At 47.1% G+C, this 16,508-nt stretch overlaps 1 protein-coding gene across 2 annotated transcripts in view; it reads left to right on the top strand.

Annotated features, from left to right (window-relative positions):
- The window catches only part of LOC110495961 (neuropilin-2), a 75,160-nt gene extending 58,988 nt beyond the window's left edge, over positions 1 to 16,172 (top strand). Inside the window, exons 11-17 of one of the 2 annotated variants that reach the window (XM_036952470.1) lie at positions 335 to 415; positions 564 to 725; positions 5,427 to 5,692; positions 6,492 to 6,588; positions 7,945 to 7,977; positions 13,263 to 13,322; positions 13,755 to 16,172. In XM_036952470.1, coding sequence (XP_036808365.1) covers positions 335 to 415; positions 564 to 725; positions 5,427 to 5,692; positions 6,492 to 6,588; positions 7,945 to 7,977; positions 13,263 to 13,322; positions 13,755 to 14,071 — 1,016 coding nt within the window. In that variant the 3' untranslated portion in view covers positions 14,072 to 16,172. Of the gene's footprint in view, positions 1 to 334; positions 416 to 563; positions 726 to 5,426; positions 5,693 to 6,491; positions 6,589 to 7,944; positions 7,978 to 9,917; positions 13,081 to 13,262; positions 13,323 to 13,754 lie in introns of those variants that run through there. The other variant, XM_036952471.1, reaches the window with a different exon arrangement.
- Positions 16,173 to 16,508: the final 336 nt, after the last annotated feature.

Raw genomic sequence — 16,508 nt, 5'->3', positions numbered from 1 at the left:
GGGCTATCACCGCCTGGCTCAGCCTGTCACCTCGTCTGGGAGGGGGAGGGAGGGAGGACGGGAGGGAGGGAAGGAGCATTGGAGATGACCTCAGACTCTCATTTAGGTGTGTGGAGTAAGCACTAGTCTGTGAGAAGCAGTCTGTGAGAAGCAGAGATTGAGAGAAGCAGAGATTCTGTGAGAAGCAGAGATTGAGAAATTGTATTCATGGGCAAACTGTTGATTAGTCAGAAAGCTGCGGTCACATTCACAATACGATGTTGTTTCATTGAGTATGTTTCATTTTGAGCATCTTGGATGTAACTGACAACACTTATGTGTTGTGCCTCCATAGAAACCAGCACGCTGGCTGACACAGCCACACCGACTTTGTCTGGTCCAATGGAGAGCAGCACTGCCCAGCGGTCGGGCAGAGGTGAGTGTCTGTAAGCATACTGTGTGGAAATGTTGCAAACTTTATGTTTGTATAATATTGTAGAATGTTTGATGGTTGATGTCTCTCTCTCTCTCTCTCTCTCTCTCTCTGTGTCTTTCTCTGTCCCTCTCCCACCCTTTCTCTCCAGGAGCTAGCTCCTCCCCTCCGTCAATGGGTGGTGTGTGTGACCTTGAGCAGGGTCTGTGTGGCTGGACTCACGACCTCAGCGCCCCTCTCCATTGGTCCCTCCACAGCAGCTCCAAAGCCCCAGCCCAGGGCCCCAGCCTGGATCTCGCTCTGCCCCCCACCGGTGAGTCTCCCTGAGCATAGCACAGCCAGCTTCCCCCCATAAGTCAGGGTTGGCAATGGTGGTTCACAACAACCATGTTCAGAAGGCAAGAAAGAGGTTAGATAGCCACTTGGGCTAATTTAGCTTGATATGCAGTGAAGTACTTGTTTGGTGTTCGTAAACATGTGGATGTACAAAAACTCTGTTTGAGCCCCAGCCGAAGCTGATTTTGTGACTTACACACACAACCACACAGACCTACACACACACACACGCACACACTTATAACGTGTAACTCATCCACTCTGCTCTATGTGACTGCGCTACAACTCTGTGACGCTAACGGATTGTTCCGGGAGCGTTCTGGGCAGGAAAAAGTTAAGAACCAGTAGCACTTATTAACTACAGAGGCAAGAGATTCTAGAGGGAAGAAACCAGGAACACCATATTCCCAGCCGTGCATTCCTGCCCCTCGATTACCTTGCAGGCAAATCTCTGGCTCCCTATGTAGCCTTCCATGTTCTTAGAGCAATTACTAAGTCCCCTTTATACATACCCCCAGATCAAAAAAGAGTGAAGCTTTTCGCATATTAATTAAAGATATGAGCAGTTTGGAGTTTTTCTTTGAGGTTTTCTTACACTGACCGTGCTATAAATGGCATCCTGTTCCCTATATAGTGCACTACTTTTGACCAGGTCCCTATGAGCCGGTCCTATGGGTACTGGTCAAAAGTAGTGCACTATAATAGGGAACAGGGGGCCATTTCGGACGCCGGTAAATGAGGGTTAAAGGGATTGTTATCCTGACCTTGTTTTAAAATTCATTGGTTTTGATATATTTCGAATGGGGGCCCATGAAATATTTAACAAGCTGCAGCTGTGAAGAATTAAAAGGGGGAGTCTCAGGACCTGCTCGCGCTCAAAGTGGTTCGGAATCTCTGATGTCACCTGGGCTTTAGATCGGGGAATCCCTGGGTATGTAGATCAAGGATTGTAGCCAAATCACCCAATCGCATCGCCCTGTTAGTGGTTAGCCTAAGAGAGAGGTTCTCTCTCTCTCTCTCTCTCTCTCTCTCTCTCTCTCTCTCTCTCTCTCTCTCTCTCTCTCTCTCATTCTCCCTCTCTCTCTCTCTCTCATTCTCCCTCTCTCTCTCTCTCTCATTCTCCCTTTCTCTCTCTCTCTCATTCTCCCTTTCTCTCTCTCTCTCTCATTCTCCCTTTCTCTCTCTATCTCACTGTCCCACGCTCCCCCCTCTTTCTCTCTCTCCCTCCCCCTCTCTCCCTCCCTCCCTTCCTTTATCTCTCTCGTGACCCAGAAAACTCAGACCCAGTAACCTCTTGATCTCTCTCTCTCTAAAATGTGAAAACATAACAGCCGGAGAACTAGCGGCGAAGCATATCAACGCGTGGTGCCTGCGGCGTCGATAACGAGGCCTGTGTTTGTAGATTGAGATCTCTTTGTCTTCGCTCGCTGCAGGAGACTGCTGAGAAAATGGATTAATAATGCTGTTGCATCATATCACGTGAACGCGCCCCTCTCGATTATGAGCTGTCTGCTGAACAAGCTGCGGAACAATGGGGGGAGCGTTCAGAGACGCCGGGTTCACCCGAGGTGTAGGGAGAGGGGGGCCTCTGCGAACGCATGAAGATCAGTTTGATAAAGTGGGGATGTTTTCTGTGTGGTGAAGACCCACACATACACACACGCAGACGTACGGACGCATGCACACCCTCGCGCACACACACTCCTACACACAGTCACACACACCCATGCAGTCACACACTTGCGCACGCACACACTCACACACAGAGAGACGCACAGCGATAGAGAGTGCTGTATGGTGCTGCATGGGAGGGCTCCTTACAAACACACACACACTGATGTGGCACACACACTAGAGAGCAGAGGGGGGCTGTCATCGTGACAGACTATTAGGGTGGCTACACACACATGCACATACTGCACAGTAGAATACACACTTGAATGTACTCAAGCTTTCTCTCCCTCTCACATACAATACAAACTTCAGTCGTCTCCCAGATTTAAGTTAGGTACAAATTGTAGAGTGTACATTCCCTTGATAAAGTGTTAAATTCATTACAAGTGAGTTATCTGCATTTACATTATGGATGCTGATTGCTGTCCTTCTACAGGTGGTCTAAATGTTTAATATAATCAAATAAATGATTTAGTTCCCTCCTCGACAACACATTATTTTACGACGTGCATGTAGCTACAGTAACCACCATAACATGGACACAAAAGAGCCATGCTGGATTTAGTTTGCAATCAATCAAACATTTATTTTTCTAATAAAAATAGTCAAGCTTGTGGTTCTACGGCTTCTTATGCTGTGATCCACACATCAAGGTCTCTGTGATGGACTGAGTCTTTTGGTTGTGACACTGACCCTCCATTTTTGGGAAAAAATTACCCTTAAGAGTCTCTCACATTTACATCCTCCTCCTCTTGGGGTCATAGACCTGGTGAGGGCTGCTGCTCCTCATGTCGCCACCATCTCTCATAGTGAAGGCTGCTGATTGGTTGTTGGAGAATGCTGTCTGGGTTGTGGCATTCTGGCTAGTGGATAATTGTTTAGTGGTTGTCTGGCTCGATGGCCAAAATATAGCAGCATTCTGCTGGCTAGATGACCAAAATGTAGCGGCTGCTGATTGGCTGGGCCAGACTGTTGTCTTGGTAGCGGCTGCTGATTGGCTGGGCCAGACTGTTGTCTTGGTAGTGGCTGCTGATTGGCTGGGCCAGACTGTTGTCTTGGTAGTGGCTGCTGATTGGCTGGGCCAGACTGTTGTCTTGGTAGTGGCTGCTGATTGGCTGGGCCAGACTGTTGCCTGCCAAGTGGCTACTGATTGGCTGTTGTCTTTCACCTCCACAACAACATCGACATCCATTGGCTCCACATATTGATGACAATGCACTTGATTGTTGTTGTTGATCTGGGGCCCCTCTTTCCAGTCCATAAAATTGTCCTGGTCTTGTCCATAGCTGGAGTTTAGCTGGAAGGTGGCAGGGGCTGAGTTGGGCTGGAACTGGCGTGCAAGTGGGGTATTCAAAAATTGACTTTGCCATTGTCCCTGCAATGAATCAATCAATAAATCACATTGTACTTATAAAGCCCTTTTTACATCAGCATTTGTCACAACGTGTTTTAGAGTAACCCACCCTAGGCCCAGGGCTCTGGTCAAAAGTATTTCACTAGCTATATAGGGAATACGTTGCCATTTCAGACTACTCACTATAATCTAGGCCAAACAAACCTGGTTCAGGTCCTGGTAGGTAGCCACTCCAGGCACTGGAGATCCTCCAGTCATCTGTGTGATCAGCCATGAGGCGAGAACGTCGTTAGGAACCATCCTCAACACTTTCCAGATGAACTGGTCCAAAAAGGGATGGAACTGGCTCAGATATTGGAGATAGTCCATTATTGAAAGAGCTTGGAGTAATTATATATTTTTTAATTGTTCAGAGCAGATAGCAATGTGATAGGCAATGCTTTCAAGTGCCTAAATGATTTGGTTGACCTCTAGAACGTTGCTTCACAGGTGTTCGGATGACATCACAGATGCATCACAATCGAGGTCAATGACTATGACATGCACGTGTTCTCAAGTTCTTTGAATTCTATTGTCTAGCTTGAACCAAAAAGCAATAAGGGCCATTCCTTAATAAAAATGTGTTTTCTATGAAATAAATCAAATAAATGTTCTCTATGAAGCTGTAGAAATGTAATCACCAAACAATTCGTAGATGGAGCTATAGATACAAGGACTGAAAGTCCAGGGGGTCAAAATTAGAATTTTTATCATATTTTGAAGACATTGTTTTCAATCTACACCTGTTGCCTGAGACCAGGGGACATAACATATACTATTTATATATGTTACATATTTCCATGTCAGTATGTAATATATAACAGTTTATACATGAACATTCAGCTGGAATATGGTCATGCTAATATCCATAACTTCATTGTACCTAGTGCCTCTTGGACAATACTCACTCACTCACTCACTCACTCACTCACTCACTCACTCACTCACACACTCACACACTCACACACTCACTCACTCACTCACTCACTCACACACTCACACACACACACACACACACACACATTTTTATCTGTAGTTCCATCACCTAACTGCTCTAACACACACTGTGATAAAGCACATGTGATCCTGTCAGGAATGTGTTGATACTGGTCCGTAGCCCACTTAACTCTACACACACACACACCCTGTCAGGTTCAATCCCACAAAGGATTCCAAAGTCCACATCCAATTGACTAACTAAACATCCTCTTCTATAAACAACTGTCTGTGTTTAACCCAATGCTATTATGTAATGGGTCTACCTGAATACCAATGGGAATGGCTCCCTTGGGTTGGCTGTGAATGCATCACCTTCCCTTAGCACTTGACTCTCTCACTGACCCTATTCTTCTGTTAGGCGTGTTTTGGTATGTATCACGTCCCTGTGCTATTGTAAGTCTGACCTTGTAGTTGTGGTATTGTGTGGTTTTATTCTTGTGTGTGCAGATGCGTTGATGTGCGCACGTGTGTGTGTGTGTGTGTACACTCCCTCGTGTGTGTGCACATGTGCCTATGTGTATGTATTGCCCATATGTGTGTATACATACTGTGTTCCCCTCACTGCATCATCTCAAGTCTCTAAACCCACCACTGCATTTCTGCCCCACACAGACCTGAATAGCTACCTGTACATCGAAGCCAACCCCAAGACGGAGCGGCAGCGAGCCAGGATCCTAAGCCCCATGGTGGGACCCGACACGGGGCCTCTCTGCCTGCTCTTCTCCTACCAGCTGTGGGGAGAGGCCCAGGGCACCTTGCGCATCCTTCTCCGCGATGCCCATCACAAGGAGACCCTTCTCTGGGCACTCCGCGGCGACCAGGGCCCCGTTTGGAAGGAGGGTCGCACCATCCTGCCCCGATCCCCTAAAGAGTTCCAGGTATTCGGGCGTCAGCATGCTCCCCTCTCCCTTCCAGAAAAATTGTCTGTTGCAGTTAGCTGGAGAAGAGTTAGCTGTAGAAACAAGTAGAAGTATATTACTAGTGGTTATGTGTTGCAGTGGTCCATATTCATGGTTATCGATTCCATGTATAAGATGTATCCCTGCATCTACATGTAGGTAATTTGCTTCTTCCTCCTCCTTCCTCTAATCTTCCTCCTCCTCATTCCCGTACTCTTCCTCCTCCTCATTCCCCTATTCTTCCTCCTCCTCATTCCCTTACTCTTCCTCCGCCTCCTTCCCCTATTCTTCCTCCTCCTCATTCCCGTACTCTTCCTCCTCCTCATTCCCCTATTCTTCCTCCTCCTCATTCCCTTACTCTTCCTCCTCCTCCTTCCCCTACTCTTCCTCCTCCTCCTTCCCCTACTCTTCCTCCTCCTCCTTCCCCTACTCTTCCTCCTCCTCCTTCCCATACTCTTCCTCCTCCTCCTTCCCCTACTCTTCCTCCTCCTTCCCTTACTCTTCCTCCGCCTCCTTCCCCTATTCTTCCTCCTCCTCCTCCTCTTACTCTTCCTCCTCCTCCTTCCCCTATTCTTCCTCCTCCTCATTCCCTTACTCTTCCTCCTCCTCCTTCCCCTACTCTTCCTCCTCCTCCTTCCCCTACTCTTCCTCCTCCTCCTTCCCCTACTCTTCCTCCTCCTCCTTCCCATACTCTTCCTCCTCCTCCTTCCCCTACTCTTCCTCCTCCTTCCCGTACTCTTCCTCCTCCTCCTTCCCCTACTCTTCCTCCTCCTCTCAGGTGGTTATGGAAGGCTTCTTTGACCATGGAACCAAGGGCCATATCATGATCGACAACATCCACATGAGTTCTGGTACACCTTTAGAGGAGTGCACACGTAAGTCTGCAGATTATACAAACATCTGTACACACACACTGACACACATACATACATGTGTATACACACACCTGACCCTCCAGCACCCCAGTTATTTTCCTCCGTCATCCCACCACCACACCACTCAACTTCTGTTCCCCCCTCTCTCTCTCTCATTCCTTCTCTACCTCCGTCTCCTCCGCCTCCTCCTCCTCTCCTCCCTTGGGGTCCCCGACCTGTCACTCCAGTTGTGCTTTAAACACCCCACACACACACAAACACGCACCCCAAGTTCCCTCATCAGAATTTCGGGGATAGACTGACTGGTACTTCTGAAAGCTGGGGCGAAGAGATGAAAGGAGAGAGAATGAACGAAAGAGTGGAGTGTTATTCCTCTGCCAGAAAAAGAAAGGAAGAATAGAAAGTAGGCCATAAATGCCCCGTGGGCCCCCGCGATGCTAATCTATGTTTTGTTAGATTTCTTCTTCTCCTCTCGTATCTGTAAACAGAGCTTTCCAGAGCCGTCAAAGCAATAGATCCGGCACAGGTGTGTTTGTGTGTGTGTTTGTGTGCGTGTGTGTGTGCTGGGCTTTTTAATCTAGCCAGAGCAGGGGTGGTTTAGGAGTAGGTCTTAAACAGATCACAGACAGACTGTGGGTTCTGAGCCAAAAACCTGCCATCACCGTCTGACTTCATAGAGTTGGGCTTAGAGTTGGGCTGTTGGGGTGGGGGTAGAGGTGGAGGTGTGGGGGGGGGGGGGTTAGTGAGTGTGCGTGTGTACGGTAGTGTGGTTGTGAGACGAAAGATGAAAACCCGTCCCCCCTCTGTCAACCGGTGTGGAAGTGCCTCTCCCCCTCTCTACCCATTTTCTCCTTATTCCTCATTCCCAAGGCATGCTGGGAGTGCTCTTATCAACCAGAGCAGTCGAGTTTGTTCACAGCACATTGGTGTTACCGCCAAAAAGGCTCCACTTCCCAAGTCACCCCTCTCGCAGGCCCCAATTCTTTTTGTTGCCATTCCAAGTCAATCAGACTGAACGTTGTGTGTGCAGTCAGCCAGCCAGACAGCAGCCTTCCCCAGCTCAACTGGACTCCACAGCTTTGAATGACTCAAACTTCACACAGTCGCCCTCCAAGTCTCCCAACTCACAGTAACACACTCTTTGACATTGCATTCTACCCCAAGAACATACATACCTACAGGCTATTTCATTCATTTCATTCATTTCTTTTGACTTGCAGTACTGAGAAAGTTGTCAATAGGCTATAGAGTGATATCAGTGCCAAAAGAATCCAAATTAAATTTGTTTAAATGTTGTTTTGGATGACTTTCCTAGCTATTGTTCAGGTTATAAACAGTCTTCTTTCTCTCTTTCAGAACCCTTTGCTGCCTTCCCTCCCGACATGACAGGTGAGTTTGCGCCCCTTTAGCCGTGTAATGATGTCACTTCCTGTGCAAATGTTTCCGCTTCCTGCTCGCTGCGCTGCACTGTACAGCTTTGGCTAATGGGAGCTTTTGCTTGATGGCACCCATGTGACAAGCCCAGTCCAATCAAAATAAATGGGCGTGCAAGAGCTGTGTTCGCCACTTGATTAATGCTGCCTGGGTGACAAACGATTCCCAAAATCATCATCAGCATCCAGACATCATCAAATGACATCAGAGCCCACTGAATCCAGCAGAATCCAGTTTATTGCAGAGAAATTCATACTATTGCTTTGACATCCATGGTTTTAAAAGAGCTGTCTGCCTCAGTAGTAATATTGGGAGAGCTATAGGGGATTGGTGTTATTGCTTGATATAGCGTTTTTGGCTGCTGATTCCAATAAGATAAGAGCTTGGGAATTTGTGTGTGTGATGTGTGCACTTCCTTCCTCCACCGTGACGCACGCAAACATACACACAGACACACACAGACTCATACACACATGCACGCACGCACACCCACACAGACACACAAAAGCACACGCACAAAAACTCACACATACACACTTCCCAGTGAAACGTAATCAAATAGAGTGACTCAGCTGCAACGCCAGTGTCTCTCTCATCCTCTCAGCTCTGTCTAATGAGCGTGTGCACAGTGCAGTGGCAGGTACACGCGCCATTTCCCTCTAATTATGTGACATGGTCGAATACTCAGGGTGGCTTCAACTCTACACCGCATATGGAGTCTCTCAGCTATCTCTCACTTTCTCTATCTCCCTCTCTCCCGGGCCCTTAAACTGCTGCTTTTGGTCCATTTTCCTAGATGAGACCTAAGAGTGCTTGGAAACTGTTGTCGGCGTCTGATTTCACAGACCTGTATGCATAGGAAGACGTTGTTAGGGCGATTGTGCAAAGAATGTGAGAGGGGTTCATAGGATTGAAGTGGAGGATCTGTGTTAGTAGAGGAGGGTCTCCACTGAGATACTTCTTGGCTTGAAGAGGAAAGAACTGACCAAGAGAGCAACAAAAACAAAGACTAGGACAGAACAGCAATGTGTCTTCCAAATAAACCCATGTGAACCTGCCCAACATATTCCATCACTGTCTCCAAATTAAAGAGAGAACAATCCAGAACATTCCTATGTAGGCTCCATGGGGTCTTATGATTGGTCAGTGGAGCACTGGGATTTCCTGTACCAACAGGAAGTAAGGGCTCCTCATTGGGAACAAAAAATATTTGACTTCATTAGTCACGTAACGTTGCATCAGTGACTTTTTGTGTCTTGATCCAACCCAGGTTTCAATCATAAATCAACCACAGGGGTTGAAACCTCTTTGGTTTGATTTCTTTCAAACTGAATTGATGTTTGTTGTCAAGTTAATTAGGTATCAATTCAAATTGTTCAGATGTCTCTGTCCAGTGGGTCTCTGTGTGTGTGTACATCTGTGTGTGTGTGTGTGTGTGTGTGTTTGTGTGCGTGTGTGCGTCCGTACTGTTACAGCTAATTATCACACCCTTTGTTTCACACCCAAGTTATTACATGAGAGCTTTATTCATTGGAGCATTGGATCAATTCAATCCCACGGACTAATTTCAAATCTGTAGCTATACTCTACTGCTCCTAGTGTGAAAATCACCTCTCTCACCATCGACTGCAACCCAAGCTTCAATCCTCAGATCAAAAAAAAACCCTGATGCATTTGATTTGTTTTAGCCATTATCTGTGATGAATAACTTTTTCCCCGTTTGAGCTGGCATGCTTGTGCATGCCCATGTGCTCGTACGCCTGCTGTTCATGTGATGGAAAGCCACAGGGGAGAAAACCCCCCACAAAAAACAAAGCGGTCAATTGGATGTGCTTAGCTTGCCTCCTCTCTACTCCCCCCCTCCCGAGCCAACATATTCCTTATCTCTCCACCAGGGGGAGGTGTTCCTGGCGGGAGTGACCCCACAGTAGACACGTTGGCGCTACCACTCATACCCACCCTCTGGTACTACCTCGTGGCCGCCGGGGGTGCCCTGATACTCCTGGCAGTGTCCATCTTGGTACGGGCGCTCTGTTGCCATCGACGAAGGCTGGCAGCGAAGAAGAGCCAGCTCTCTGTGTCCTACCACAGCCAATCCCAGTACTTTCAGTACTCCCAGTGCTCAGCCAGTAACCCGGTGACCGCCGCTCCAGGGACGGAGCCCGTGCTCACCGTGAGGCTAGACAACCACGGCCACCAAACATATGCCCTCTGCTGAAAGGAAGAGGTGGGGCTTACAGCTAAACACCTCCCCTTTTGATGGCATGGATCATGGAGGATGCAACGGGGGACAAGGATCGGAGTGGTATTGACAGTGACATTTTCTGTTGGGTCCTGCTTTCATCAGCAGCGGATGTTATTGTTCACAGACTAACTCTTCGAACACTATTTCTATCATTTGAATCTGTCTACGGACTATGGACGTAGTTTTGGCCACTGTTTTTCTGGGGGAGTTGGTCGTTGACATTTCACACTTCAAGCTGGGGTGATGTGATTCAGAGAGAGATGAAGCGATCTATGTGAGTGGCTCGTTTCAAACCCAACCTCCAGCCTTGCAGGACTATTGGTTCAAGTTCTGGTTCCTACCCCCTGGGGTTTCCTGAAATCACACCAGCACGGACACACTCAGTGTGGGCTAACCTCCCGGCCCTGTGTGGGTGCAGTAGTTCAGCCATGCAAAACCTCCAGCGCTGTCAGACCACAAACAGACAAGCGAGAGACACTGTCTTGCTGACAGCTCCGCTGGGACACTCCGAGAAGAGAGAAGAGCGAGAGGAGGGGGAATGTTACAGACAGAGACGATGGATGTGCCTACAGGAGAGGCTTCATTGTAAAGATGGTGCTTCAGGACAGGCTGCTAAGATGTCAGTGTTAATATTACTGAAGGAGATGTTAAATAGATACACTGTAACGATTATGTGCGTTTTGTTTATTATGAGTGGCCCGGGTTTATTGGGTATTCCAGTGTAAGACTAAAAGCATGTTTGAATATGAAGTTGAGCATTTTTGTGTCGCCCTTATTGACCTGAGGAATCAATCTCATTCACGCAGCTCAAGAATAATATTTTAGTAGTCCCACACCGGAAACCCCGCATCAAGCTTTTGATTGAATATGACCCCTCAGTCAGTCTGTGAGCAGAGTCCCCGTCTTTATAATATAATTATCATCATCATCATCATCATCACCTGTGATTTAATGCTCATTCCCACATTGTTTGTGTTCTATCTTGGAAAGTCCTCGATGGTGTCACCCATGTGAAAACATGTGTCTGGTAAGCCCCACATCCAACTCTGCAATACTCTCAAACAGCTGGAAGACCATTTTTTTTCCTGTTGCGTGTGCTCTTAGTTGAGAATGCACCAAAACATCATGGACAAACTGCAAACGATGCTTCCCTATAACTTAAGATGGAGGCTGGCGGGATGCATCCCTCATTAGAACATTGAGGGCATGAACAAAATGGCAAAGAATGTAATGGTATACCAACTGGTGGCCAAGAGAATTGGAAATATGTTTCAAATGGGACCAGGCCCAATTATGATTATAGTTAGCACATATTTAAGTTGGTTGGTTTGTTAGTGGTTATGTAGAGCTCTGTGAATCAGATGGCCCTTAAAGGGGAAGTTCATCCAAATTACAAAACATTGGCCATGTAAACAAAGCCTAAGCATGGATTCTATAGACTGATTTCAGGGGAATATTTGTGTTGTTGTTGAATTGTGTAGTTTGGTTGAACTATCCATTATTGTACATCCAGAGCTAGTTTAGTTCAATACCTGCCCATTCAGCCCATTCAGCCACCAAATATGTCAAAGGTGTTGGCCGACATCAAAAGTAGTCTATGAGATGAGTCCACGTCCCATAGTTGCGTAGATCCAGCTATATGCCTCAACCTCGAATGAGTGGAAAAGATAAACACCAAATCAAATCAGCAAATGATGGTGCTTCCATTTTGCAACCGGTGAACTGGGATGTGAACTTATCTCAACGTAAGTCCAATTCCCAGGTCTGAAAGCATCTGACAAACTTTGAGTTTGGAATGAACTGTCCCTTTAAGTAGGACAACCGTGTTTGGGTTAGAGTGATGCCTCCACGGAATTCAATAGAACATTTCTATGGAAGCCACCATGTTATCAGGGGGGGTTGAAGAAGGCTATAAGGAGTCTTCCCATAGAGTCTTCCCATTGAGTTGGGTGAATGTGTATGGCAATCAGGCTTTTTACTTTTCTCAGAGTTAAGAGGAGTTTTTTTGGCATCCACTCACAATGTGCTTTTAAATCAACTGGGGGTTGGGCACCCCACTCTGTCCATCTCACCGTAGGTCCGCTCCAAGCTCTTAATATCTCTAATTAGGTAATGGAGCGATAACATTTATTTAGGCTGTGGTAAGCACTTTTCTCTTTTCCCATCTCCTGCACACACAGACACAATCTCTCACGCAAACACACACACACACACACCCACCCACATGCAGTCTCTCTCACACATGCACACATGCACCCCTCCCCCGACACACACACTGCACCCCCCACACACACACACACACACCAGCAGCCAACAGCAGTTGCCCCTGGAGACCATATTAATGATTCTCGTTGAGGGCTCCAGTTAAGGTGTTCCTGCCAAGCACTTACTCCCACCCCTGTCCACATGCCAAGTGTTGCGCACACACCTCTCGAGATGAAAATCAACCTGAAGTTAAAGTGGCCTTTTCAAAAACGGCGTCGGGGTGAATTTTGGGGCGTTGAACGGAGGGCTCGGCTTATGCACTCCTAAGCACCACTCTCAGTGCTGATACTCATTGGTATCTCATGATGATCGCACCACATCACAACGCACTGGGTGGAAGCCAGGAGGGAACTGTGTTTGATTGTCTCATTGTCTGTTTAGCGCTCAATGCAAAATCTATTTGTATGATGATGATGATGATAAAATGGTTTGCTGATACTTTACTTGGGCTTTGCACCTCTTTGTGAGCTATGTCGAAAGTGTGATTTGAAATAGTTAAATGAATGTGAATATAGTATGGTCTGTGGTAATAAAGTGATATTTTTCTACATTGTGGTATGTGTCTGTATGCCATTGGACTTTAGCAGCCCCAACACATATTATAGTAAAATTATATTATAGTAAAATTATATTATATTAAATGATTGCATGAAACCAAAATGTACTGTGTGGATGCTTGGCATTGTACATACTTTGTACAATTGTTCTGTTGTATCTTCTTCTCTCATAGATAGGAGACCAGAGTTTGGAGACAGCAGACTTTTTAATGGCAGGGACCAGTTAGATGGAGGTAAGTGCTTCCATCAACTACAATGTATTTCATGTGTCCATTACTGCAATAGGTTTTTCCAAATGTGAAAAAACACCTAGTCTCTAATAAGCATCTCTCTTTGTCTCTCCTTCTCTACTCCTCCTTTCTCTCTCTCTCTCTCTCTCTCGCGCTCTCTCTCTCTCTCTCTCTCCCCCTCACTCTCCCCTCTCTCTCTCTCTCTCTCTCTCTCTCTCTCTCTCTCTCTCTCTCCCCCTCACTCTCCCCTCTCTCTCTCTCTCTCTCTCTCTCTCTCTCTCCCCCTCACTCTCCCCTCTCTCTCTCTCTCTCCCTCACTCTCCCCTCTCTCTCTATCTCTCCCTCACTCTCCCCTCTCTCTCTATCTCTCTCTCACTCTCTCCCTCACTCTCTCCTCTCTCTCATCTCCCTCTCTCTTTTCCTCCTGTCGTCCAGGCTGGGCGTTCCCCGAGGAGTTGAGTACCGCGGCCCCGTCCTCCGAGCCACTGGAGACGCGCGTCTCCTCCTCGGCAGACAAGGACAACTCGTGGCTGTACACGCTGGACCCCATCCTGGTCACCATCATCGTTATGAGCTCCCTGGGCGTGCTGCTGGGCGCTGTGTGCGCCGGCATGCTGCTCTACTGCACGTGCTCCTACAGTGGCCTGTCATCGCGTAGTTCTACCACGCTGGAGAACTACAACTTTGAGCTGTACGACGGCCTCAAGCACAAGGTGAAGCTCAACCAGCAGCGCTGCTGCACCGAGGCATGAGGGGAAAGAGTAGAGAGGGGAGAGGGGTAGAGGAATGTAGAGAGGCGGCCATTTTGAGGAGATTATTTTCTCCTTTGTTTTCTCTCTTTTGCTTGGACCGTGAATTTCCTTTCTGAGCTGAAGGACTACACCTGCCAGATGGAAGGACATTTTGGGGGAAATACACTTTTTTTAGACTGATCTTGAGACCCCTCCACCCTGCTTCAATCAAAGTGGTGCAGTCCAGGGTGGGGTTTTCTGGACCAAAACCAATGAGGGAAGGACCGGGTAATTCCCAAAGTGGTCCCTATAGCGGACTGTTCCATTGCCAGGGGAGTTCAAATATCAACACATATCAATACCTACTACCCCCCCCCCCAAATTCCATATAAATACGTCATAGTTTTCTAGGCCTAGTTTTTAAACTGGAAAGATGTTATGCTAAACTCCTTGACACAGGAAACGCCTTAGACAGGTGTTCATGCAGTGCTTAGATAGTATTTCTCGATCACGTGGACACAGTGGCCTAGAACCTAGGGAAGTGAATTCTTTATGAAGTGTTTTCGTTGAGTTAGACTCTTGCGTCTCTGTAACACATCAGCCTCAGTTCTCCACCCCATTTTCTGACAGGTCTGGGCTATTTTCAGATGAATCACCATCTTTGGTGTGTCTTTTTGTTATTTGTTCAATTCTTCTCTGTTTTCTTTCTCGTTTTGGCCCTTTGCCAGCCTGTGAATGCTGATAAAGAAAGGAGGGAATGGGGGGAGAAGGGGGGGGGGGGGGGGGGGGTTCTAATCATGTTCTCTTCTAAACGTGTTCAGTTTGAAGATAGAAAGCAAGGGAGTTTATTGTTAGATTTAGTTTCAGGCTGTTGTTGCCAGTGGGTTTGTATCGAAAAGAAGGTTGACAGTCGTGTTTACAGTAAACTGTGGCTAGGTGAAGTAAAGGTTAAGGTGGAGATGGTTTTGGGCAGTGCAACCTATGGATTGCTGGGAAATCCAGGCAGAGACTGAATAGCCATCTACAAATGAGAACTGATGCAGAGAGAAGGAAACAAAATGATGAATCAATGGAGCACAAAGTCCTAAATCAACCTCTCTGGGGACAATGCACTCTGTGTGTTGGATCAGGAACGAATCGACGATAAAACGCAAAGTGGGATACAAAAAAAAAAGATATATATATTCTAGATCATTACTTGACAGTGGACACACATCTGAGCTTTAAGTCAGCGATTGGCAGAGGAAACCCCAATGGAAGGACACCATTTCCTCAGAGTGGACCAATGTGGTCTTGGTGTCATGGTTCTTCACTTGTGCTCTCCTCGTTTGATGTTTGTTGCTCATTTTTTCACACTTTGACGTTGTCACGGTGAGGCTGGCGTGTTAACAGGAAACAGGTTTATGGGGAGAGGTAAATCAGGAGGATTTAAACACACATCTGCTCCCTCTGGACTCTCTAGCCTTGTGAAGGAGGAGTGGGAAAGAGAACAGTAAATCTTTCCACTGTACCTCAGACTTCTCACTTTCACACACACTGATCACACACACACATGCATACACAGCGTGCACATGCTAGCGCACACACACAGAAGACAGAGTATCCTGGTCATTCTGATGCAATGCTGGGCATGTATAGGGCTGTGTGCGTCTGGATGCACTGAAGTGGACCCAGGCTTGTGCTGACCGAGAGGCCCAGGTTGTTGGGGGAGGGGTCGCTGGGCCGTGAGGTAGAGTCTATCCCCTTCTCCCTTCCACCCTCCACCCCACCAACCCACATTCCCTCTCCTATCCCAGAGGCTCCCATCACTGGACCCCACTGACTCTCTTCCAAGTGCCTTGGAGCTTCTGTGATCCAGCTTGCCTTTGTAGCCCGAATCAGATTACAGATACAGAACAGTAGCCCAATCTGTCTGGGCGGGAGGGGCTAAAACACACCTCCCTGGGCAAGAATGAGTCAAACTCACCCCTCTGGGCAAGAGACCTCACGAGGACGACCTTGACACTGGTCAGACCTAATTGTTGCTTGGTGGTCTTTGTACAGAAATGTTCTTTTTATGATTGTTATTAATATTGTTATTATGATTATTTAATAAAGGATTTATACCGTACAGAGAACGTCATCGCTGGATGTGCTCATTTGTCTTGCTTTGTGTGAGTTTCAGATGGGTTGTTAGTATGAGGACACTGAGGTAACCTCGGCTTGTGCACACACACACACGCACACACAGTACATTGTATCGTCCATAGCCATGTACACACTTGTACACTCTAACAAACCAAACACCCTCACAGGCACATTTCTATTCACACACTGTACACCGTTTGTATTCACAAACTCTCTGTATAGGTCACACACACAGGCTTTCAAACACAAACATGAAAACAGACATGCATACACACAGTGTCAGCCAGCCATAGTTTTCCTCTCATCTCTCCATGGCCTCCCATTAGCCCAG

Source organism: Oncorhynchus mykiss, chromosome 18 (assembly GCF_013265735.2).
Source record: "Oncorhynchus mykiss isolate Arlee chromosome 18, USDA_OmykA_1.1, whole genome shotgun sequence".
Lineage (NCBI taxonomy): Eukaryota > Metazoa > Chordata > Actinopteri > Salmoniformes > Salmonidae > Oncorhynchus > Oncorhynchus mykiss.
The sequence above is the reverse complement of the archived record's forward strand: the minus strand, read 5'-3'. Positions and strand labels throughout refer to the sequence as shown.